Here is a 26506-nt window from a genome sequence, read left to right as displayed (position 1 = left end):
GTGATCATGTGATTGCGGGGTGCTTGGCAACCTGTCATAAGTGCAAACAGGTTGCCAAGCACTCAGATTGCGATCACATGACCACAGGGGTGCTCAGATGGCCGGAACTCCAAAGGCCGGTCATAACCACCATTCATTCAGCACTGTCATAACTTGGGACAGTAACTGACCAAATGGTCGTAGGTTGAGGACTACTTGTATGCCTTCTGTGGGAAACAGAAGCAGGATACTAGACTATATATGTGTATCCCAGAGCCTGATATAGTAAAGCAACACTACTCACGCAGATCAATTAGTTTAAACTTTTCTTTAGCACCAGCAATTTAGTCATTCCAAATTATTTTATTTTCTATTTACCTCTTATATTGAATCCATCCACATAGGGTGACCTCTTGACCTATATGAGCCAATCGCAGCTCCCCGCAAGTTTTGGTTCGGGCAACAAAGCTATTGACATCTTGGAATAAAAAGGTGTTAATTTGTAATATGTGTAAAAGTTCAAACAAAATTTTCATCAGTCCAACCAAATGTATTAGGACAAATAATATGGATATCAATTATAAATAAGCATGACATTAAAACTTTATTGAACTAACAGATTTATATCATAATCTGATATTAAAAAGCTACCCCTACAGGAAATGATATATTTGATCTGCACTCTCTCTCCATTTAGACTACAGTTAGTCCTTGCTTACCTATGGTAATTGGGACCAAGAATTCCATCAATAAGCGATGCGGTCATAAGGCGTAATGTCATGTGACCATGCTGACTTACGACAGCAATTCTGCAGGTCCAGTTGTCATCATTAGGTGAATTCTGTGGGGTTGCAGTGTCCCGCAGTCACATGATCGCCATTTGCAACCTCCTGCTGGCTTCCCCACTGACTTTGCTTGTTGGAAGCCAGCAGTGAAGGTCACAAATGGTGATCATGTGACCATAGGATGCTGCGTCATAATTGCAAGCTGGTTGCCAAGTGGCCAAATTGTGATCACATGACCACAGGGACACTGCAATAGCTGCAACTACAAGGACCTGTCCTAAGTCCCCCTCGCTCAGCACTGTCATAACTTTGAATGGTTGCTGAACAAGTGAACATTAAAAGAGGACAACCTGTAATATGATTTTTTATAACTTTAAAGTTTTTGGAATTTATTTTCACTAACCTGTTTTACAACTTGATGCCTTTGTCAATCCATAAAAATGACAATGGATTCTATAGCACCATAACAACTAACAGATCCTTCAGTTATATGACATGGCCAGCTACATAGACAGTTGTATTGCTGCATATCTTGAGAAGCAGTAAATCATTCTGAGTTTTTCTCAGGATGAGAACAACCAATATAAGAAACAGCAATAGGAATATTAGAAACACTGTTTAAATTAATGCAGAAATCCAATCAAAGAAGAATAAATATAGTTAGGCATCCTTGAGCTGAATTGGTAACTTCATGGAAGTACAAGCTGGAGTCCAAGATTACATTGCTAACATCCAATGGATAATGGAAAAATCAAAGGAGTTCCACATAGTAGTACATGTTTGCATTGCTGATTATACTAAGGCTTTGACTGGATAGCTTAAAACATTTTGCAGATAGCCCTTAAAACATGGATGTATTGGGCCACTTCATCTGCCTACAGAGGAATTTGTATAATGACAATTAGAATAGAATATGGAGCAACTGTATGTTTCAAAATTGAGGAAAATATGCACAAGGCTTGTAAACCCTCACCTTGGTTAACTAATATGCAGAAAATATCATGAAAAATGAGGACTAGGAAAAATGGAAATTGGAATTAAAAGTGCTGGGAGAAACATCAACATCCTCAGATGATGCCACCTTGATGGCTGGAAATGAGAAAAATTTAAGGTACCTCTTGCTGAGGTGAAAGAAGCCAGCCTACTGCTCAGCATTAAAACAACCGACTAATACTATGTTAACAAGCAAGCTTAAGCCAGTGCAAATAGGTGGAGAAAGAACTGAAGTAGTAACAAAATTTATCTTCCTATGCTCAGAAATTCACAGGGATGGTGACTGTAGTTATGAAATAAAGAGAGTCTTTCTTCAGTGAAATGAAGGAAAACATCAAGGCCATGCTTTTTTCCCCAGTTGTAACACAGAGCTGTGAAACCTGGATTATCGGAATGGCTGAATGAAATAAAAATGATGCTTTTGAATTATTGTGCTAGAGAAAATGGTTGAGAGTATTATGTCTGCAAGAAGACAAAAACAATCAGTACAACCAGACTCCTCACTGGAAGTTCCAATAATGAAACTAAAGCTTAGATATTGTGGATGCATAACACACAAGCAAGAGTAACTGGATGCTTGGAAAAATGGAAGCCAATTGAAAAAGAGAGCAAAAGGAGACGAGAGGGCTAGATACTATTGCTGATCGCACATGCATGAGCTTACAAAATTTCAGTGAACAGTTACTGCCAAAAAAATGCTGGTGAAATGATGTCCATCAAGTCACAAAGAATCCGAAGTTACTGAACAATAACAAACTTCATAAACATATTGATGTAGTTTTCACAGCAACAGTAGAGAAGTGGTTGGCCTCTGCCTTCTCCTGAGATGTACTGATAACTTCCCAATCTAGCCGAAAAGCCTGAAAATTAGTCCCCAGGACTGACCCTGCTTAGATTTTCCAATATCGGCCAACGCCAGCTAGGTGTTGCCACCTAGGATCGATTTGTGATTGAAAACCGATCCAAATCAGTATCATAACTCTAGGAAGAGCAGCCATTATTTTCTATTTAGGAACCCCTAGGCTTCGTTCAGATCAGCCTGAAATTAACAAGCGACTTGTCATTAGCCAGGAAAACGTTATCCACACATCCAACCTTCCGCCTGCTCTTCCCCCTTACTCCTCCTCCTACATGTTACAGACCTTGGAGGGTCGCGTCCGCTTTGAACGACGCCAATCTGCAAGGAATGAACCTGCTCCACGGCTTCGTTCTTCCTCCGGGAAATAATAACTTTAGGGGACGGTAAAGGACATGCAGCCGACGCATGGTCGTGGCCAGTAAATCGAAAACACCGCCCAGTATAAGACAAGAAAGATAACTCAACTTCAGCCTCAAAACCTCGCTTTAGTACGCCCGTCTCAGCCGCAGCGATACTCCCACTGGGTGTAGCTCCTTGATCATACGAAATGACCCTCCGCAGCCGCGTCAGCGGCAAATGTTAGTTCGGGCACGAGGCACTTCCTCGGTTCCACGCCCGAATCAAATATGGCAACGGCAAATCAGAAAACCGATCTCGCGCTGTAAACCGCTACCCGTGTTCCGAAGCATGCGCGGAAAGACTCCCGCCGCCGAACTGGCTGTCGGGAGGTAGTTTTAATCGCCGCCACAGTTTTAAATCTTGCTGGGTTTTTTTTCTCTCAAACGTTAGTGAGAGATGTCTTCCCGGTTGTTGTTGAAGGCGCGCCATCACCGAAGGGTAAGACAAGGCCCTGAGGTGTTAATTACGGTTTTCTATTGGGCGACGCGTGGGAATCTTTTGAGGGGTAACTGCGGGAGACCCTTACCCAACCTGGGGTCTTCCACGTGACACGCTTGCCCAGCGTGAACGTAAGAATAGTTACTCAACCCGATTATCTGGGTTCCCAGGACACAGTGAACTCTAAGCGCTAGGACTGAGTTTGGATAACACGCCAGGCTCAAAAATAGTTGGCTGGTTTGTTGCTCTCTCTTTGGTGAAAACACGACCCAACTTTAGATTGGCTGGAGATGATGGGCTTTCTGGTCCAACACATCTAAGTGTACAATGTTGGGGAAGGCTGGTGTGGAGTGTAGCTCTTTCTAAGGTGATAAACCTGAGTGTGAGTTCATAATTTGCTGCTGCTCTATATTAGACAGACCCTTCACAGGTGGAACAAAAATGCCCGTGGATTTGTCTCTCAAATGCTGGTTTTTAAGTGGCTGGATTTGCACAATATACTTAATCAGGATACTTACCTACCATTTCAGCCATTTCCAGGCTTGGTGAAAGGGTGACCCCTCCCCACCTTGAGTTAACGGTTGGTGATGATTATGTGCCATCAAGTCATTTTTGACTCCTAGCAACCACATAGATAGATTTTCTCCATGACGATCTATCCCTAACCTGTTCTTTCAGGTCTCCCAACGGGGTGCGCTCATCACCTCTGTAAGTGAGTTGATCCACTTTGCTGCTGTTTGTCCTCTCCTTCCACTTTTCCCAGCACTGGAGCCTTTTCCAAAGAGCTGGGTCTTCACATAAGGTGTTCAAAGTAGGATAATTTGAGCCTGGTCATTTGTGCCTCCAGTGAGAACTCTGCTTTGTTTTACTTGATGATCCATGGTACTGTCCATGGTGTTCTCAGGAGTCTTCTCCAACACCACAGTTAAAAAATGTCAATACTCTTTCTCTCCTGCTTCTTTAAAGCCCAACTTTTGCTTCCATAGAGTGTCACAGGGAATACAATGGCTTGCACAATACTGATCTTTGTAGTTATAGATCAGAGTTCCCCAAAGTGGTCAATATCAACCCCAAGGGTTGATGAGACTATCCAAGAGGATGATAAATGTCTGGGGGTCAATAGGTGGTTGATAAATGATGGAAAGTTGATTGGGGCCAATTAATCTTTTGTGGTCTCTGTAGAACTCCATGCCATTCCTTAGTCTTGAAGGCGAGGTGGCTAGTGGCAAGACAGTGTTACCAAGGGGTTGGATGGTCAGCTGCCAGTGAGAGCAGCCTTGAGTTGACGCTATTGTTGTTGTTGTTATTATTTGTAGTACTATAGTTAAAGTAGTATTTATTACATTATTTTCATATGATAAATGTTTGGGGGTTGATGAACAATCTGAAACATTACAAATATCTTTTCCAAGACCTCCATGGCTGATCTACCAAGTGCTAGTCTTGACTGCTTGTTCCTTTAATGTTGATGGTTAATCCGAAAAGGCAGAAGCTATCCTCCACTTCAATATCTTCACTATAAATTCTAAGGCTGGTTATTCTATGTATGGTCATTAGTTTGGTCTTTCTATTTTAATTTTAGTCACATTTTTTCACTGTGCTCTTTGACTTCTAGCACTAGGGCTTGCAGACTCTTTGCATTTTCTGATATCAGGATAGTGTCATCAGCACAGTGCAGATTATTAATGTTTTTTTTCTCCAATTTTAAAACCATGCTCATCTTCCAATTCAGCTTCCCTCAGTATACAGTATATTCCACATATAGGTTGAATAAATAAGGGGAGAGTATGCAGCCTTGTCATACTCCTCTGCCCAACCTGGAGCCAGTCTGTTTTGCTATGTCAGAGTACCAAACTCTGGATTCCTGACCTGTATGTAACTTTCTCATGAGGACAATGAGATATTCTGGGATTCCCCTTTTTCTGAGCACTTTCCACAGCTTGACGTTATCAGCACAATTAAAGGCCTTTCTATAATCGATGAAGCACATACTGACTTCTTTTTGGTATTATTTGGATTTCTCAATTATGCAGTGTGCATCAACAATAATGTCTCGTGTTCCTTGGCCTTTTCTAAAGCCAGTTTGAACATCTGGCATCTCTTTTTCCATGTTGGGCTCTAATCTGTGTTGGATGATCCTAAGCATCATTTTGCTTGCATGTGAAATTAAGGTTATTGTATGATAGTTTGCACTCTGTTTTATATTTTATATCCATTTAGTTTTCTTGGTAAAAATACAGGAGTGGTTTACCACTGCCTTCTCCCATGCAATATGAATTGATGCCATTGTCACTAAAATGATCATCTGCCTCTGGCATCTTCCTATATTGCTGCTACCCAATATAAGTGCCTGCTTGCTTTAGCTGGGCAACTGGGATGACCTTCACACCTTGGGTAAACCTGCTGGGAATATATGTTCTTGGCATACACTCCTGACATTCTTTGCTCATCCTCCCAAGAACACACGCCCCCCCCCCCATGAGACAGCACAGCAGGACTGGGGGGAGGGGGCTTGAATTAATAGGACCTTCTGAATCTTGTACAATTGGGAGCTAGGTTTCCAGCGCAAAAATTAGAGCCTCACGTGCGCACGCAAAAATGAAGCTGCTCCAGCCAATTCTTTTTCATATTTCTCATTATGTAACTCCAGATGCTTCTACAGCTTTCTTTATTGTAATTGTTTTTATTGTTCTAAGCAGCCTCTGCATCTTCTTTCTTTACATCTACTTTTAATTTATTCTGTTGGAATAAATTTATCTTTTAATATTTTTTCATGAATAATTTGACAATTCTTTTTCTGTGCTTGTTCACTTTCAACATAGTTTATTTTATTTCCTTCCTATACTTATATATTTGTCCCAAAATCCAGTACTGGCATTACAGAAGAAAATGGCCTGCCTCACATTCAGAATATCCAGTCATCTTGGTATTCTTCACTAATTCTCTCATAAAGTATAAAATAATACTAATGAGTCTTTAAACATAAATCAATCATGCTAGAAAAGAGGCTGGGATATGTCAATGATGGCTGCTTCCTAGCAAATTGGGACACCATATTCTCCTGCATCATCTGACACTGGATGCTGTAGTTTGCTCCAGACTTGACCAAGCATGTTATGTGACTGTAGATACTGGCTGGGTTTATAGCATATACTTACTCATGGTGCAACCCCAATTGGCCTCAGATTGGCACTCAATAGCCTAGTGTATCACTGCAGTGAATATCACCTTGCACTAAACTTGCAGAATACAAAAATAATGGTCTTCACTAAAACATTCAGAAATGTTTTGGATAATAGAAGGGCAGGAGCCTGAGCAAATGAGGGGTTTAAGGTAGTCCTTGCTTAACAACAATAACTGGGACCAAAATTTCAGTTGCTAAGTGATGCAGTTCTAAAGCATGACATCACGTGAACTTAGCAATTGCAGTTCCAGCAGTTCCTGGTTACTGTTGTTAAGCGAATTACTGTGGGTCGTTAAGCAAGGACCTCACGTAACTGCGATGTAAAACTTCCTGCCAGCTTCCCCATTGACTTTGCTTGTGGGAAGCTGGCAGGGAAGGTTGCAAAGTGCGATCCCATGACCGTGGGACACTGACGGTGGGAAATGCCAGCCAGTTGCTGAGCGCCTAGATTGTGATCACTGGACCGCGGAGGCACCACGATGGCTGGAACTTTGAGGACTAGTCATAAGTACCACTTGTTCAGTGCCTTCATAAGTTCACATGGTCACTGAATGAGTGGTCATAAACTGATGACCACCTGTATTTAAGTGTTGCCTTCCCAGACTCAAGGTCATGGAATACACTTATCAACCCTGCGGTCTTGCAGTCAAAGAAGCATTTCAGCTGTTTTAATATTTTTCTGTACAAAAGGTGGAGAATGTCTCCCTGCAGCTTTAAAATTATTTACAACCAAATCCCTGGCTTAGTTGCTCCGTTGCTTCCAGCTAGGAAGCAGAACAAACCAAGTTTATCAGAACAGTGTTCCAAGCCCCCAAATGCATATTTAATGCAATCCTAAAGCTAGAAACTGGCCAGATGAAGCTTGAGGTCAGAGCTTGGTTTTAAATCTTCAGTTATTGACTTAAATGCATTATTTCTCAATTGGATGAGAAATCTCATATCTCCTCACTGTTAAATTCCACTCTTCCTGGACTTGAGCAATACACAAAAAACTTGTATCATGTGATCTGTCTCTTGATTCCCTATATATACAGTGGTACCTCAGTTCACGAACTTAATTCGTTCCGCGACTCTGGTCGCGACCCAAATTGGTCGCGACCCGAATCAAATTTTCCCATAAGGTTCAATGTAAATACAGTTAATCCGTTCTGACCCCTCCGAATTTGGTCGCCAACCAATTTTGGTTGTGACCCGAATCAAATTTTCCCATAAGGTTCAAAGTGATTACGGTTAATCCGTTCTGAACCATATGTTTTTTTTTTTAAAACCACAAAAATATGACACAAAGTACAGTACGAAGAGAGAGAACACTAACCTTGCTCGACGCGACTTCTGGCGTGGAGGACAGGAAGGTGGGTGGGGAGGCGGTTATTGCTTGGAGGGAGAGTCCCTCTCCCTACAGGAAGCCATGACCACGTGTCACGGCAGGGAAAATGGCCATGGATCCTGTTCGTCACCCGATCCAGCGTTCGCGAACGGAAGCAAAATTTTGTGAACGGAGCTGTTCGTGACCCGAATTGATCGTGAACAGAAGTGTTCGTGACCCGAGGTACCACTGTACTTGAATTTACTCAGGCCAGGAGAGTTATTAGTGAAAGGATTTTAGACACTGAATTTCAGAATGAGAGAGGTCTGAACCCCAACTCTATCAAAACCATGTATTTTACCAATATTACAGCCATGTACTGTATGCAGTATCTATATTACACCCTTGCTAGTAGATTTTCCAGGTTGCTCCAGGCATTTTTATATGCCGTACCTATTGTCTGACAATACTCCTACCATAATGTAGAATGTGGCAAAATTCTAAAATCATGCTAGTGCCTACAACAAGTTAGCAAATACAGTGGTACCTCTACTTACGAACTTAATCCGTTCCGTGACTCTGATCGCAAGTCGAGTTGGTCGCAAGTCAAAGTAAATTTTCCCATAAGGTTCAATGTAATTACCGTTAATCCGTTCCGGCGTCCGCGGACCACACGGCAGGGGCAGAAAAACGGCCATTGACCATGCGGCAGGGCAGAAAAAATGGCCGTGGACCACGTGTCAGGGGCGGAAAAATGGCCGCGGACCATGTGGAACGGGTGGAAAATGGCCGCGGACCACGTGGAACGGGCGGAAAATGGCCGCAGACCACATGGAACGGGCGGAAAAATGGCCGCGGACCACGTGGAACGGGCGGAAAATGGCCGCGGACCACGTGGCATGGGCAGAAAAATGGCCGCGGACCACGTGGAACGGGTGGAAAATGGCCGCGGACCACGTGGAACGGATGGAAAATGGCCGCGGACCACGTGGCATGGGCAGAAAAATGGCCGCGGACCACGTGGCATGGGCGGAAAATGGCTCGTAAGTCGAGGCGAGTTTGTAAGTAGAGGTAAATTTTTGGGGCCGGAGCTGATCGTATCTTGAAAATTTCGTAAGTAGGGGCGTTCGTAAGTAGAGGTACCACTGTAGTTTCTTACCTATTCTGCTTCTGCCCTCTTTATTTGCTTATCCATTTGCTTCTTTCTGCCTTTGGCCACTACTTCTATACCTACTTGTTTTATGTATTTATATGTTCTTGTCTTATGCACTACTTCTTTATTTATTTGTATAGGGAATTTTTGTTAAAAAAATATAAATTTTAATCTGTATTTTAATCTTATTCTTACTAAAGTCTGGATTGCCTATGATGGGTCCTATATTGTACATCCCTTGACTTTCATATTACAGTTTTATATTTCTATACCCTTTTTATATTCTATTGCTTTATGCTGGTCTTTGGCCACAATAAAGTTTCTGTCTGTCTGACAACTCATTCATTTCTCCAGTTCAACAAAGGTGGTTCTTCAGAGACAGGTATAATTGTTTATCTTCAGCATTTTTTAATGAGAGATTCAACAAAATTCCCATCAGATGAATCTATCCTTCACATGATGTTCCACTGCTCCTTTTATAATGATATTCAAAGAAAACTCATCTTATCTCTGTTGCTACATAGTCCAGGTTATTCTGAGGAACTTCCTGTTAAGTCCTTTTTATCAGATAAAAAAAGCCTTATGATCATAATAGTAGCAAAGTTCTGTATAGCGGTTTAGAATGTATACAAACAACTGACCAGATTTGTACAATACACTACTGTATGATAAAAGATGGTTTGCTACTTTCTGGTTCAGTATATTATGTCGGTAGAAAAGTTGTCTATTTATGAGATTAAGAGATTTTCTTGTTTTGTGTAATATATGAATGTTAGGTTTGTTTGTTTACCTAATGACAGATAATCTATTTATAGGATGCTAGCACTTCTAATTCCAGGAGAATGAAGACTGTTGGAGGAGTAACTGCAGACTGTGGAGTAAACTTTACAAACACAACATATCTTTCAAGGGGTGTGCTGTCCCTCAGGAAAAGAAAGTTGTTTGGTCAGACTCCAGCTAAGATAATGATTTCACAAAATCCTGACCTACAGGTAAGGTATAGTGTAACTAAGTATAATGTAACTGGCAACATGTTTGAAGAGGAAGCAGCTTTCAAAAACTTTAAGCAATTAGAATTACTCTCTAGGGGCAGGCATCTGCAAATCTACTGGTCAGGGCAGGTGTTCTCTGGAGTTGAAGGTTGGCTGTTTAATGTGATAAGATATGATGAAAGTTAAGCAAGTATGGGAATAAAAAATAAATAAAAATGCTTAGCAAATCATTGAACATTGAGCAGAGAATAAGAGGAAAATGTATAATGTCCTCTTGGTTGTTTTTATTTATGTGTGTGTGTGAGGAATAATTCTGGTAATGTTGCAGCTGTGCTGGTTGGTGATATGAATATACAGTATTGTGCAAAAGTTTTAGGCAGGTGTGAAAAAATGCTGTAAAGTAAGAATGCTTTCAAAAATATATATTGTATTGTTTATGTTGATCAATTTACAAAATGCAAAGTGAGCAAACAGAAGAGAAATCCAAATCAAATCAACATTTGGTGTGACCACCCTTTGCCTTCAAAACAGCATCAATTCTTCTAGGTACACTTGCACACAGTTTTTGAAGGAACTCGGCAGGTAGGTTGTTCCAAACATCTTGGAGAACTAACCACAGATCTCTTGTGGATGTAGGCTGCCTTCAAATCCTTCTGTCTCTTCATGTAATCCCAGACAGACTTGATGTTGTTGAGATCAGGGCTCTGTAGGGGCCAGACCATCACTTCCAGGACTCCTTGTTCTTCTTTATATTGAAGATAGTTCTTAATGACATTGGCTGTCTGTTTGGGGTTGTTGCACCTGTGTATGGTTTGCTAATTGCACAGTGGCAGATAAGAAAGCGCTCCAGAGGGTTACCACCAGTGCCTAGAGGATCAATGGCTGCCCTCTCCCTTCTTTGGAAGAACTTTATAGTTCCCGCTGCCTTAAGAAAGCTCAAAACATTCTTAAGGATCCATCCCACCTGGGACATTCTTTTTTTGAACTATTACCATCTGGCAGATGGAACAGGATAATGAAAACAAGGACAAATAGGCTGAAGAATAGCTTTTATCTTAGAGCTGTAACTATACTGAACTCTACCGTATAGTGCAGTATTAATGCAGCATCAGGGGTTGTGCAATATGTAATGTGAAGGTTGTGTCTTATGTGTGTTATGTGTTCTATGGTTTTTATATTTTTAAAGCTGCACTGGGGTGGCATTTAATTTCGTTGTACGAGTAGTACAATGACAATAAAGATGACTTTGACTTTGTCCTGTTGCAGAATAAATTTGGGGCCAATCATATGCCTCCCTGATGGTATGGCATGATGGATAAGTATCTGCCTGTATTTCTCAGCATTGAGGACACCATTGATCCTGACCAAATCTCCAACTCCATTTGCAGAAATGCAGCCCCAAACTTGCAAGGAACCTCCACCATGCTTCACTCTTGCCTGCAGACACTCATTACTGTACCGCTCTCCAGCCCTTCAGCAAACAAACTGCCTCCTGCTGCAGCCAAATATTTCCAGTTTTGACTCATCAGTCCAGAGCACCTGCTGCCATTTTTCTGCACCCCAGTTCCTATGTTTTTGTGCATAGTTGAGTCGCTTAGCCTTGTTTAAACTTTGGAGGTATGGCTTTTTGGCTGTAATTCTTCCATGAAGACTACCTCTGGCCAGACTTTTCTGGACAGTAGATTGGTATATCTGGGTCCCACTGGTTTCCACCTGTTCTGTGCTGATGGCACTGTTGGACATCTTCCAATGTCAAAGGGAAGTACGCATGATGTGTCTCATCTGCTGCATCAAGTTTCCTTGGCCGACCACTGCGTCTATGGTCCTCAACATTGTCCATTTCTTTTTGCTTCTTCAAAAGAGCTTGAACAGCACATCTTGAAACCCCAGTCTGCTTTGAAATTCTTCCCTGGGAGAGACCTTGCTGATGCAGTATAACTACCTTGTCTCTTGTTGCCATGCTCAGTCTTGCCATGGTGTATGACCTATGACATGAAACTGTCTTCCACAACCTCACCTTAGTAGCAGAGTTTGACTGTTCCTCAGCCAGTTTTAAGCCTCCTATACAGCTGTTTCTGTTCCAGTTAATGACTGTTTCAACCTACATATGAAATTGATGATCATTAGCTCCTGCTTGGTATAATTGGTTAATCATACACCTGACTCTAATCCTACAAGATCCCTGGCTTTGTGCAAGTGTACAAAGTGTGCAAGTGTAAGAATTGAAGCTGTTTTGAAGCCAAAGGGTGGTCACACCAAATATTGATTTGATTTAGATTTCTCTTCTGTTCGCTCACTTTGCATTTTGTAAATTGAAAAACATAAACAATTACAATATATATTTTTGAAAGCATTCTTTCTTTACACCATTTTTTCACACCTGCCTAAAACTTTTGCACAGTACTGTATATTTTACTTCTGTATGCAGATTATATGCAGTTGGCTGAGAATCTGAATGATTTGCAGCAAATGTTATTCTACGATGCAACAATAAGTATGGATTAAAAATTAATGCATCAAACATGAGGATACTTTTGTTTGACAAGGAAAATTAAGTGAACAGTTGCAAGATATACAATGCTTAAAAGTTTGTGAACCCTTTTGAATTTTCAATATTTCTGCATAAATATGACCTAAAAGGTGATCTGTTTTCTACTCAAGTCCTAAAAACTAGATAAAGAGAACCCAATTATACAAACAAGTCAAAAGCATTATACTTGTTCATTAATTTATTGAGGAAAATGATCCTCAATAAATAATGAATATTCAACAGGGTTCACAAACATTTAAGCACCACTGTACATAAATGGTGAAAAATGGGAAAATGGATGGAGAAATTTTAAGATGTGCAAATGCTGATGGTGGGTAGTAAGGAAAAATGTTAATCAAAAGTGGGTAAACTGATTGTATAACAGTGTACTTCTGCCCACTTTGTTATCTGGAAGTGAAAACTGGGTATGTGAGAAAAAACAACAGCAGTGAGACTGAGGTATTTAAGAACTGCCTGTGTGTTTAAACAAGAAGAGACAGGATCAATAATAAAATGATGCTAGCTGAGAGCCAGTTTGGTATAATGAATAAGGCACCAGGCTAGAAAGCAGGAGACAGTGAGTTCTAGTCCCTTCTTAGGCACAAAGCCAGCAGGGTGACCTTGGGCCAGTCCCTCTTAGCCCTAGGAAGGAGAAAATGGCAAACCACTTCTGAAAAACCTGGCCAAGAAAACTGCAGAGACTTATCCAAGCAGTCACCAGGAGTCAAAAACTGACTTGAAGGTAAGCAAACGGATCCATCAACTGAATGTGGGTTGAATATAGAAGCGAAGGCCCAGGCAAAAGAACCATTTTTATATGGTTAGGTTGTATAGAGAGAATGAGTGACAACTAAATAGCAAAACAACTGAAGAAAGTGTAAATAGGTTGAGAGGAAGGGGATGCCTGAGGAAATTGTGGTTAGATGAGATCCTCAAGAAAAGATATCAGAAGTTTAAAATACAATAGGCAATGTATGAAGTAATATATGGACATTGGGAAAGCAAGGATGGTTTGCAAAACTAAAAAGGCATGCAAAAGTATGTATAGTGTTGATGTAAGCTACTTTTAACTGTTTCCTTTTCTTTTTCTTATCTCAAGCCTTTGGTTTCTTCTGTTTAAGTATTTCTTGCTCCTTGTTTGTGCTGTACATAACATTGCTTACTAGAAAGGGAATAGTGGATCATAATTTAGAGTACACAATTTTTTAAAAAAGAAATTATGACTTAGAGTGCTATATAAACCCAGCCTACATATGTAAAGCACATTTTCTTTGCTAAATGTACTACCTGCATTTGATATTTTTAAAATCAATTATATTGTATAATACAATATGTTTATAGCAGAACAATATAATAAAGGAATTGTGTTCCTTTATAATATTGTTCTGCTATTAAAGGGATGGTGGTATATTTTTTTCCTTTTATATTTTTCTCTTCCTGTTTTTTGCTACCTTCTGGGTCATAAAACAATACAATACTGATTTTAAATAGCATAATAAGGTAGAAAGATATAAAAATAGCACAAAGTATTATGTAACAATTCCTTGTAATGTTTCATCTATTTTGTAAACTACAGGAAAATGTAGACTCTAAACAACATTTATAAAATTTCTAAACATTTTGCATTTGTAAAATTTCTTTTTATTGCAGGAAAATGCTGATCATCAGATACAGTTCATTTTATCTAAGCAGTGGACCTTATACAGTGTCACTCCTCTGTATAAATTCTCTTATGGACGGTTACAAGAATATTCTAAACAACTGAGTTGTGTTATTACTGCACAAAAGGAAAAGAGATTCATGCTGGAAGATGAAACTGATTTAATGTTCAAAGCAAAGTTTTCTTCATTTTCTATTTTGAAAACCATAGGAAAAAAACAAGCAGCAGTCCTCATTGAGGTAAGCAGTCTTACCTAATAGGTTAGTCCAATCTTTTACTAACAATGGGTTTATCTTGATACTTTTGAAAGATATTATAGTGGGCAATCTATAAAAGACCTTTGTTTTAGATAACTTTGTTTATCCATCTACTATGGTTGTATATATCTCTATTAAGGTTTTATGATTAACTGCTATTGTTTTTTCACTAGATGATTCATATCCAGTGTAATCTAAAATATTTTTCTCGTGAAAGGTTATGCCATCCATTAAGAAAGATCAAAGAAGGAACCTTTCTACTATATACATATAGACTCAAGCATGTTTTAAGTCCTTTGACTGAAGGGCAAACAGATGGGGAGAGAAGATGGGCTTACTCAGCAGCAGAGCCTCCTTCGTTCAAGCTTTATGGGTTGGAAAGTTACAAAATTCAGGTTTTCACTGGTAAAGTAGCATGAAAAAAGCTCAGTAGAATCAGACCAAATGTTCTGCTCCAGTATCCTCTTGCTCTTTAACATCTACATATTTATGTAGGCATAAGGGTAACAACCTGGCCCTGCTGTGGTATTTAGGAATATGTTATTTCTGAATATGTAGGTTCCTATACTTTCCAAAGGTTATCTGCCAATAATTTGTTTTGAAAATCATTCTTTAGGACTGTAATTCTGAGTAGTTTTGGAGGGTATATGTTCATATAAATCCAGTAGAATCCCTGAAAAATAAGCATGAAATCAAAATTTAAGTGATGTGATCATCGTGAATCTGAAGTAGCATATGATACAGTACAGTGTTAAAGAAATTATGTGAGAATAACTTTTGCTAATGTATTTATCCTAAGTTCAGAAATGTATATTATCTCAAATAATTTCATACAGTTGTAGTATATGTATTGTTCATGTGTGTATGTATTTATAATTTTCTTTAGATTATACAAAGACCTCAAATGGTAGATGAAGATGAAGAAGAAGAACAAGAAGGCAAAGTGGTATGGATGGGTTGTTTCTGTTGTACTTGTGCAAGTGATTTTGTTGAGACTGTCACAGAGGATTTTACTTGTTTGCCTTTGTTCCTTGTAAATGGTCCAAAGGGTTTCTCAAATATTGTTGAAACTTGGTTTCAGCAAACTTTTGACTGTTACTTCAGCCCATTGCACATCAGTCCTATCCATCTTGCGTGGATGGCTGCAATATGGTCTGGATGCAGTATGGATCATTACAAGCTTGCAACAGAACTGACTTTCTCTGTGCCTTGTCTGCCTTATCCTTTGGATATTTCTTATGCTATCCATCCTGAAGATGCAAAAGCTCTGTGGGATTCAATACACAGCATCCAGGGGGAAGTTAAACAGGAAGAAGTGCAATTATTCATGGACTCCCTTTACAAGCACTTTCATAGGCACTTCAAGATATATTTATCAGCTGCACGACTGGTGAAAGTTTCTACATCTGTAGCCTTTGTCCATTCATTGGGAAAAATGAAGGTATGCAGCTTGCTTTTCTGATCAGTAAATGAATTTGCTTTAAAAAGAAATATGTGGAAAGAATAGTCTGAAACTGCATTAGACAATTCTGATCATATGCAAAGTTTTTTTCCCCAGCAATGTCATCTGCAAATAGTGTAAGGAGAAGTAGTACTTTGGACTTGGCTATATATTTCTCAATGACCTGAAAATGGAGCTAATAGAAAAGAGTTAACCTTTTTAGCTCTATCTTTAGACTGAGGGACCAGAGAAAAAAAGAGGTCCAGAAATTTAAAGAAAAGGAAAAAGAAAATAGAAAATGTTGAGAATCAAGGCAAGATTGCTGCAGCTGCAAGCCCTCTGTTGCTTCTTTGTTCCTGCAAAATGGACTGCTTGGAAGCAACTGTGGCAACCTTGATTAGACTGAAAGACTCATGAGGATCTTATTCCACTACAAACCAAAAAAGTGTTGGTTGCAATAGGCACAGAGACTTTCAGAATGGAAGATCCACTCAATATTATGAAAGAGAAAATTTAGGCTTTTAAAATGTCTTCACATTTTCATATTTTTTAATTTTACACTGTGATACAGAGTGCTTTCTTTTCTTCCTGCTGTAGCTGTCTTGTTGTAAAAGTGAAACATGGTATTAAGTACACAATGTTCTGTTTTAAGCTTTTGAAGTTAGTTAGCTTTCTCTAGTTGTTTGAAATATTGAAGGCTAGATTAACTGTAGGAAATCTTTTTAAAATGAGTCAACAACCTTGTTGATTTATTATTATTTTTTTTTAGTTTCCATGGATCTAATGGCATACCCCTCTCTCTCTCTCTCTCTCTCTCTCTCTCTCTCTCTCTCTCACAGATTCACCATGCCCAATATCTGATGGGAGTTCTGTCACTGCTCACAGAACTGGCACTTTCAAAGATACTGTAATAGCTGGGTTACATCTCATATGTTTTAGCTACAGAAAATTATTTAGAATAGAAGATTGTAAAGCCATTTTTGTCCACTCTTCTCTAGTTGTACTTAAGTAGAAGCTGGGTTAAATGTTTTGTTTATAGTACAAAGACCTATGTACTTCCGTCTTTTCATATTTCTAATATGGATTATTAAAAGAAATATATAACTCAGAAGTATGTACAATGCTTACAACTATTTACATACTGAACTTTTGCTCAGAAAGTCTAGTCAACTAGATGAGAAAACTCTTCAGGATTTTTTGATTTTAACATCAGGTAAGGTTTTTGGAAACAAGCATGGAGATGGTATCCAATTAACCTATATCATTAGCTCTTCCCTAAATTATAAGTGACTATGGAAATGCTATACTAATTCTTAGTTTTAATTTAAAGAGTAAAGCAAGGAGAAAAAGTGTAACTGTCTTGGGTCATATTATATAAATGTGATACTTATAATTATGAATCATAAAGAATAGGACCTATTTATTCTTATGGTCCTTGTCTTTGTGCAATATAATTTCACTTCCCCTTCCCTTCTACCCCATTTTGTTTTAGCTCAAGGGTCAGCGTTCTGTGCCCGATGGGCATGTTCAGTCCTCACTGAGCTTTTTGGATGATTATAAAACTTAAGAGCTTTAAAATAATTTTTAACTTCCTTGTATGTCATTCTGAGACATTACATCATTAGGCTTGGCATGACATATGACCTAGACCTGGGATTAAATTGGTGTTATGATGGCATGCTTTAAATGTAATTTGTACCCATAATAGATTGTTACTTCAGGCATGGCTCCATGAATCAGCTGAGCTTGGCAGGGTGGGGTGGGCGCAAGAGGAATAATCTGTGATGAGCGTCATCTTTATTGCTGTCCAGCCAAGGGGCAGAAATTGCTTCAAAATAGGGCACTCCAGCTGCAACATTAGAAAAAGCTTTCTAGCAGTGATAACTGCTTGGCAGTGCTATAGATTGCCTCCTACAATGGCTCTCCTTTGGTGGAAAATATTAAGCAGAATCTGGGCAGTCATTAGCCATGGAGTTGGACTAAGTCTCTTCAAGGTTTTACTTTAGGAGAGAAGACATTGGAAGAATATAACGGTAATTTTCTATACATTTTAAATGAATCATTAGGTAACAAATGAAATCTTACGAAGTGGAAAATGCCTGATAAGCCTTTTTTTTTTAAGCAAAAGCTGTCCAGAAACTGAAATAGACACTTCTACAAAGAAATGCATTGCTGTGATTATCCTAATCAATTACAGAAGCAGCTGGGGATAGAACTTCATGGATTAATTTCCAACAGTACTATGTGGAAGGATTCAGAAGAGTATGGCAAAAGCACACTCTGCGTTCTGAGATATCTTTATAGCTAGCTGCATTGGAAATTACTAAGTCTGAGCCAACCAATCAGTAAATAGTTTTTCTTTGAAAAGACAGATAAAAATGATTATCTATTTATATAAAAATATAAAGTGTAGAATGAAATAAAGAAAAGGAATACACTTAAAAGGACAAAGTTTTTGTTTTTTTAAAGGTGGCACCAGATAAGGCTCTTCTTCAATACATTCCCTGCCCATGTCAGTTTGTTGGATTGTGGCATTTGCTTTTGGTGATTTGTTCCTTGAATAGTGGAATGAATGACAGATTTGGGAGCTCCATTGCTCATATCATCTGTGTTGTTTTTGTTGGGCCTGTTGGACCAATTGTCAGAGATGGAGTGCAGCATATGATATTGCAAAATGAGGAGGATTGGAGGGATATGCATGCTCGGGTTCAAACCAGAAAGTGGGAGAAACCAGACTTTGGCTTTGCACTTTTCACTATTGTGGTTGTTCACATTTCTAGAAGACATAAGGGCATTGGGTGCTGCTTGACTTGTTTGCTGGGACTAGTGCCATTGGACTGATTGCTGCCTTTGTGATCAAAAGCTTGTACCTTTTACTAAAATTAGTTAGTTGGAAAAGGTGGTACCAGCTCCTTCTGGTCTAAGTTATAGAGCAAACTTATGAGGTGCTGCCATCTTGGCTGTAATCTCCAGGGAGTTTGGACTTGCTTTTGAATTGGGATGTTAGAGATCCCCTGGTGGTTTTGGACTATTGGACTGGTATTCTCCATTCTGACAGTTGGGAAGCAGCAGGTCAACCATTGTCTAAAGTGTACCTAGTTTGTTCTACACTGACCTAGGCATTCATTATTGTCAATGGAGGGCAAAGAGAAGCTGAGAGTAGAGACTGCTCTCAAGCCTGGTCAGGAGGTTTATAGGCCTGCAGAGTTTTGGTACTGGAAGTGCTGTGTGGTAGAGATGTATTGCTTTTACCCCCTGCAGATATACATTGGCCTGGATTGTCCTTCTGCTGATTAATCGGAACTATCTTGGTGGAAGATAAGTTAGTAGACCTTGTGGCCCTGTCTGTTTTGTGACTTAGACTGGGGGTGAGACATATGCACCCAGTCATTGGGATAGGATGCTTGGGTGGGGGAAGGTTTGGATACTTTGATTTTAAAGGCTTTTGGTTATTGTAAGTAAAAGTGAACGTGCCTGTCTCAACTGAGTGGCTAGCCAATAGGACTGTTTGAATCTCTGGTTGGAGACATGGAAGCTCGTTTTTGCCTACAGTATTTAGGAATGGGAGGCCTAGTCAAATGGGATGGTACAAGTTGTATCACATAGTATTGGGCTCAAGGAGATATGGTGGATATTTTTTTCATTTTCAAGAAGACTTCCACAGTAAATGGAATTTTCCACCTGATCTGATCAGCTTGAGTCTTAGTGCTTCTGTGAGAAGTACAAATTATTTCCTTTTCTTAGCATGCTTGGAGAGATGTCTAGAAATATTTGGATTTGTTCCTTTTTATACTTAAGGGTGTACTGGAAATGCCATAACAAAGAAGGAATGTTTTATCATTTGTGGTAGTTATCTTTAAAACCCCCCAAAGTACTGGAAAGAAATACACCAAAACTCAAACAAAATTTGAATTAAAATCACATATATTTTTATTAGGTATGATCCCAGAGAATATAAAAGAAAAGCATCATAATTTATTAAGATGTATGGTGATAGCAGCAAGAATCAATCTGGCACAGCATTGGAAAAGAGAAATTTTGCCATTAATACAGGATCGGGAGACTAAAATTGAAGAATATGCAATAATGGAAAAATGGAATGACAATATACATTGACAGCAGAAGTCTATACAATTTCAAGCAGGAATGGTTCCTTTATATACAATATCATACAGGAGAGCAAGCTAAGACACTTAGAATGTTTTTTGAAGAAAAAGAGAAACTTTTAAATAATAACAGTAATAATTAAAATGATCCGAAGAGAAATGAGTAGTGTCCAAAGTGAAGTACAGGGGGAAAAAATCCAAGTAACAATTAGTGGCAGGGGGAAGCAAGGGGATTGGGCTACCAGAATTAATTTAATTATTCAGTTTGTATGGCTGCCCATCTCACCTAAGTGACTCTTGGCTGCTCACAACAGTTAAAAGAACAATCCAATTAAAAATAAGTTAAAAGTGAATATACAAACATACTAAAACATTGATCACCACTTTAAAATAAGAATAACCATGGTCAGTAGCCAAAGTCCATCCATGCATCAAACTCAACAAAGTCATTGTAAAAGCTCCCCACTGTTGCCAGACCCCCAAGCATGGTGGAAGAGCCATGACTTTAGGGCCTTTCTTAAGGCTGCCAGGGTCAAGGCCAATCTAAGTTCTGGGGGAATGTTCCAAAGGGTGTGCACCAGGGCAGGGAAGACTCTCTTCCTGGGTCCTGCCAGATGACACTCTTTTGTAGACAGGACATTTTATTTATTTTGTCTGGTTTGCTTTTTAATTTTTTTTCTCAAATTTCTTTATAGATATGTATCTTTTTTTTGCCATTTGTTATTGCTTCAACATTTTATTTAACTAATAAAAAAGAACAGATTTTAAAAGAACCCAAACATTTCAATTGATCTTTAGATCACATCTTTTTTAACAAGAAACAATATTTCAGAAATGACCATATTACATTTATGTTGTTGGAGATGCAGTGAAATTAATACTTTATTTAAATATATTGTTCTATTTTTGGTAAGAAGCAATTTTATATATTAACTTGAAATTTATCTGTCATGTGGGAGTTGACTTTTGGACAGAGAAAAGCATAATCAAAACACTTTTTTTCAGTATTGGAAACAGGTATATATGTATATGGCTCCAACTATTTAGCAGCATGCAGAATTAATATAGATAAACCACTGACTGTATTGAGTCATAGCTTCAATTTATCAATATATCAATGTCTGTAAATATATATTTTGTATGTGTTTTTTTTTGCCTTTTTAAAAGTTTTATAATTTTGTGTAATCTTTTTCTTTTTTTTATTTAGTTAATAATAAAAAATATTTTTGAAAAAAATTAAAAATAGGTGGTTAAAAAAGAGAGAGAGATCTTTCATCTAGTGCTTGTGACCAATTTGCATAGCACTTTGCTGACAAAGATGTTTGGATTCACCAGTCTTGACTCTGCATGGGAAGAGTCTGTAGTGGTGACTAAAGCATCATCTTGTTCTGTTGCCTGAGATTTTTGGCCTGTGAGCTCCAGCAAAGCAGATAAGGTGCCATCTGGACTATCTTTTACCTCATGATGGTTAGATCCCTCCCCATCCTGGCTGCTGCAGCCAGTGAAGGGGTGGTCATGTGGATACATGAAATTTTCAGTGCCTTGTTATGTGAGGGGCAGTTTCCAGCTACCTTGAAAGACACCATAGTGCACCCTTTGCTGAAAGGGCTATCTCTTGATCCTTGGATGATTATTATCTGGTCTCCAACCTTATCATTTTATTGAGATGGTGGTAGCAGATCAGCCATGCAGCATCCGAGGTGAAGGGGATTAGCTGGGTCCTTTACAGTTTGTATTCAGGCCTGGATATGAGACTGAGATTATATCAGTTACTCTCCTAGATGTGGTGCATCTCTCCTTGTCCTTTTAGATCTCTCAGCAGCTTTTAATGCTATCAACCATGCTATATTATTGGGCCACCTGTGGAAGTTGGGATTGGGAGCATTTTTTTAAATGGCTCTGTTCTTTCTTCTGTGGACAGTTTCAATCTGTTGCAGTGTAGAAGAGGTATGCCTGGTGGCTCTTCAATTATGGGGTGCCACAGGATTCAGTCCTTGGCTCCCTGCTTTTTAACATCTATATGAAATCACTGGGTGAGGACATATAACAATTTGGGGTATGGTATCATCAGTATGCTGATGATATCCAACTATACATTCCAACCTCAGGGAGGAATGCTATTGATGTTCTCTCCTGCTTCCTGGAGGCTGTGTGGGACTGGATGAGAGAGAACAGGCTCACATTGAACCCAAATGAGATGGAGTTGCTGTTATCCTTGGATAGACAGATGTTACCCATCCAGGAGCAGATTTGTATTTGGGGATCTTTTGGGACTCTTGACTCCTGCTTCAACAACAGGTGAAGGTTGTGGGTAGTGGGCCTTTGTCCAACTTTGGCTGGTGCACCAACTGCACCCTTATGTAATGCAGGAGGACTTAGTGACAAGAATCCATGCTCTCATTATCACCTATATAGACTAATGCAGTGTGCTTTACCTAGGGTTCCCTTTAAGGCCTGTGTCTTAACTGGCTTCTGACACTGGGAGCATATTACTCCTATTTTGCAGTCCTGCACTGGTTACCAGTCCAATTCTAAATACAACTGAAAGTACTATAAAGCCTTCATGGCTTGACACTTGGGCACCTACGGGACTGCTTCCTCCAACCAGGTTCGGGCCAACCTGTTAGATCATGTAGAAAGGTGCTCCTTATTCCGAATTTCTGGTGAAGCTAGAAGATGCTGCTTCTTTGTTCCAGTACCAAAGCTACAGAATGTGCTCCCTACTGAGTTCGGACTGGCCCCCTCCCTGGTAGCTTTTAGGAAGTCATTCATAACAGCTTTTTCAAAGAGCTTTTCAGTTGCACCACTTGCACTTCTTGTTCTTGCTTTTTGCTCCTGATTTGGATTGTATGTTTAATTCTGTTCTTTTTATTGTGACATTGTAACTGCTGAGAATCATGAGACTGGTGGAGTAAAATTGAATAAAAGAATATAGGAGTTATAGGTTTTAATAGTTAACCTTGTTGTAACTTTTTCCCAATAAAGCATAATTGTGAGATGTACATGAGTTAGGAGTACAGCCTATAAAGGCAATAAGCTCCAAAAAGCTAACTAAATGACTTAATTACAGCCACCCAAGTTCTCTGCTCCCCATTCTAAAGGTCCACAAAGTAAAAATTGTACCAATGCTAACATATGATGTAGATTTGTGGGGACTATCAAAGACCTCCTTACTGGAACAAAAGCATGCTTTTTAAGAACTATTTTAGGGACCGACAGGAATATACCTGCATCAGCAGTAAGAGCTGAAATCGGCACCCATTCCATTTATAGTCTAACAGTAATGAAAGTCTTTAATTACTGGTGGAGGATCCTCTCGATGGAACCTGACAGACTACCAAAAATGTGCCTTGAAGAACAGATGGCCACACTTCAACCCACCACATGGATCAATCAACTTCTCCAAATCACCTCACATCTCGGCTTCTCAATATAATACCTATTCTCACCCAGACATCAGGCCAAGGCAATATTCAAATAAAGAGTTCTGGATGTTAATGCCCTGATATTGAGTCGCTTGCAAACATCAGGTCATTGAAATGGCTGGCCAAAAACAAAATGTCCTTCCAGACAGAAAAATACTTGACAATGGATTTGGCTCAAAACCACAGGATAGCTCTTACCAGAGCAAGATTCAAGCAGTTAGATTCTATGGTCAAATACAGACGATTCCACCAAGTGCCATATCCTGCCAGAATATATATTTGTGGAGCATCAGAAATAGAAGACATTGCACATGTTCTGTTCAACTGTCAATCATATGCCTCAATAAGGGCTCAGTACTTACAGACACTACTTGACAGAACCATATATTGGGATTCTAACAAAAGATTATCTTATTTCCTTCAGGGCACAAACAAATATGTAGCCACTAGAACTGTCAAATTTATAGTCAGGGCTGTCCAACAGGGAACATGTTTTATAGAACACATCGGGGTTGCATGCAGAGGTAATAAATTCCCCTAAACATACTGTTTTCAAACTTTAATATTCATTTTATTATATATATCTGCACTATTTTATCCTACTTTTTATCCTTACTCTATCTTACCTTACTACATTTATCTATTTTTATCTCACTGTAGTCTATTTTGTCCTATTTTACTGTATCTCACTTTATTCCATTTTATTGTATCTTACTCAAGCTGATGCTTATGCTTTGATATGGTCAAATGACTAATCAGTAAAGTCTACTACTACTACTATCCTTCAAAAGATGATTGAGATAAGTCATGAAAGATCCCCAAATAAGTCACTTTGAGTTCTGAGACATAATGGGATATAAACAGAAGAATAAAAATAAAAACAGGCTTAATTGGTTTAGGAAACCTAATTCCCCAAAATAGAAAACTTCAGTCCTATATACTTGCATGTCTCAGCTCTTATCTGCATCATTGTCCCCTTCTGGAAATACAAACAGTATAGTTTCCAACTTCTACAAACAACTCATTGCTGTATATATAAATGTCCTTGGGCCACTATATGTGCACATGGCAAACACAGCATTCCCAGATGTTTGGACTACAGTTTCTGTAGTGTTCAGAGTGTTGACTAGAACAAAACATATTCCAAAATGTCAAAGATGCCACATTGCCAACCTCTGGGTATCACTTTCTAAAACATGTAACATTTGGTCTACAATACCATAATGCCAGAGGTCCCCAATCCCTGGGCCGTGGACTGATACCGGTCCGTGGCCTGTTAGGAACCGGGCCGCACAGCAGGAAGTGAGCGGCGGGTGAGCAAAGCTTCATCTGTATTTACAGCTGCTCCCCATCGCATGCATTACCACCTGAGCTCCGCCTCCTGTCACATCAGCGGCAGCATTAGATTCTCATAGGAGCGCGAACCCTACTGTGAACTGCACATGCGAGGGATCTAGGTTGCGTGCTCCTTATGAGAATCTAATGCCTGATGATCTGAGGTGGAGCTGAGGCGGTGATGTTAGCACTGGGGAGCGGCTGCAAATACAGATTATCATTAGCAGAGAGGTCTGACTGCACAGAGATCATAATAAATCAATTACTTGCAGACTCATGTCAAAATCCTATCATGTAATGCGCTTGAATCATCCCGAAACCATCCCCCCCGCCCCGGCTCCATGGAAAAATTGTCTTCCACGAAACTGGTCCCTGGTGCCAAAAAGGTTGGGGACCACTGGCATAATACTACAGATGATGAAAAAAAGCCCACAAAAGAAAACTTGAATAGTTCGGGCAACTTGAAACAATTACTAAGAGTACAGATGATATCAACTGATCTAGATAGAAGAGTGTTCATATCTAGAATAGCCAAACGTTTTGAGTATTACAATTTCAGTTGGGCAAATATAGGCGTCATGAGAGAACAGAATACACACACAGGTTTTATTTAGTAACACTATTTATACAAGTTAACATGCTAGAAAAAGCATAAATGATACGTAAACAATTGTTTACAGAATACTTTTTATCCATAAAGGTGCAAATGTTCAATATGTAAACACAAGAATGCCAACCTTTAGGGCAAAAGATTTTATCATCTCAAGTAACATCTCCTAAAAATTGACTTGTGATTCTCCACCCCACCCCAATCTATGAATAGATATAGTAGACACTGAAGATGCTTGAATTTATAAACAAAGTTATTTCTTATAAAGGTGAAAGCAGGACACTTTAGTCTCACTTGTTCTTTCCACTGGTTATAATCCACCAACATCAAAGCAGATTATCAACTCTTCTGCAGCTTTTGGAATTACAGGAACTGGCCAGTGTCACGGCCCTGTGAAATTAAGGATTGTGATCACCTAACTCAGATGTAAGCCATACACACCTATCCTTTCTTCCTAAACTGCCTGATTCAGCTACAATGCTGGCATTGTTGTAATAAATACATTTTTACAATCCAATTTCCATAAACTGGTCTAGACCCCTTCAACAGCATAAAACTACATCTTAAGGATAAATATGGAAAGCTAAACTGAAAGTCCTAATGTTCTAATCACTTCTTTCAGAAGCATAGTAAGGCTGGCCTTCTGATGCCTTGGAATCCAGAAATTCAGACATTTAAACCAGAGTAAGCAGAGTACCTGAGGCAATGCTCTAAAGTAGGAATAGGAAATAAAATAGATTAACTACTTCTGAGGATACTTTTTCCCTTTCTTTAATCCATACTGCAAGATTACAGCCCAGATTTGTGTTTGTGTATTAGAGATATGTCCCCACTATGCCAATAGTGAAATGCATCTAAAGGTCGTGCACAAATTTCAGTGAAATTAACGGCACTAGAATAAAAGATCTGGGTTCTTCAATCGCTTCTATTTAGTTTCTTGGAAACCATCTAATAAATTGTGCTAAAAGTTCCATATTTCTATTTCTTGTTCCAGTAATTAGATCATGAGTTTGCAATACTTTGTTCTTATTGTTGCAGTTTTCTGAGTAACACT

General features: G+C 39.1%; 2 protein-coding genes across 7 annotated transcripts in view; one reads left to right on the top strand and one right to left on the bottom strand.

Moving 5' to 3' along the window:
• Nucleotides 1–3152, bottom strand: part of DARS2 (aspartyl-tRNA synthetase 2, mitochondrial) — a 30865-nt gene extending 27713 nt beyond the window's left edge. Inside the window, exons 1-2 of the mRNA XM_007425146.4 lie at nucleotides 2900–3152; nucleotides 358–457 (exon numbers count right to left, since the gene is read on the bottom strand). Coding sequence (XP_007425208.1) covers nucleotides 358–457; nucleotides 2900–3023 — 224 coding nt within the window. The 5' untranslated portion in view covers nucleotides 3024–3152. The remainder of the gene's footprint in view (nucleotides 1–357; nucleotides 458–2899) is intronic.
• Nucleotides 1–25373, top strand: part of CENPL (centromere protein L) — a 67956-nt gene extending 42583 nt beyond the window's left edge. For 5 of the 6 annotated variants that reach the window (XM_088154144.1, XM_088154141.1, XM_088154146.1 and 2 more), the window contains 4 exons: nucleotides 9912–10088; nucleotides 14269–14517; nucleotides 15422–15976; nucleotides 16816–25373. In XM_088154144.1, the coding sequence (XP_088010270.1) occupies nucleotides 9939–10088; nucleotides 14269–14517; nucleotides 15422–15976; nucleotides 16816–16887 (1026 nt within the window). In that variant the 5' untranslated portion in view covers nucleotides 9912–9938 and the 3' untranslated portion in view covers nucleotides 16888–25373. Of the gene's footprint in view, nucleotides 1–3296; nucleotides 3454–9911; nucleotides 10089–14268; nucleotides 14518–15421; nucleotides 15977–16815 lie in introns of those variants that run through there. The other variant, XM_007425145.3, reaches the window with a different exon arrangement.
• Nucleotides 25374–26506: the final 1133 nt, after the last annotated feature.

Source organism: Python bivittatus, unplaced genomic scaffold, assembly GCF_059951505.1.
Source record: "Python bivittatus isolate LINGU-HERP-01145 unplaced genomic scaffold, Pbiv_v1 ctg000700_np1212, whole genome shotgun sequence".
NCBI lineage: Eukaryota > Metazoa > Chordata > Lepidosauria > Squamata > Pythonidae > Python > Python bivittatus.
The sequence above is the reverse complement of the archived record's forward strand: the minus strand, read 5'-3'. Positions and strand labels throughout refer to the sequence as shown.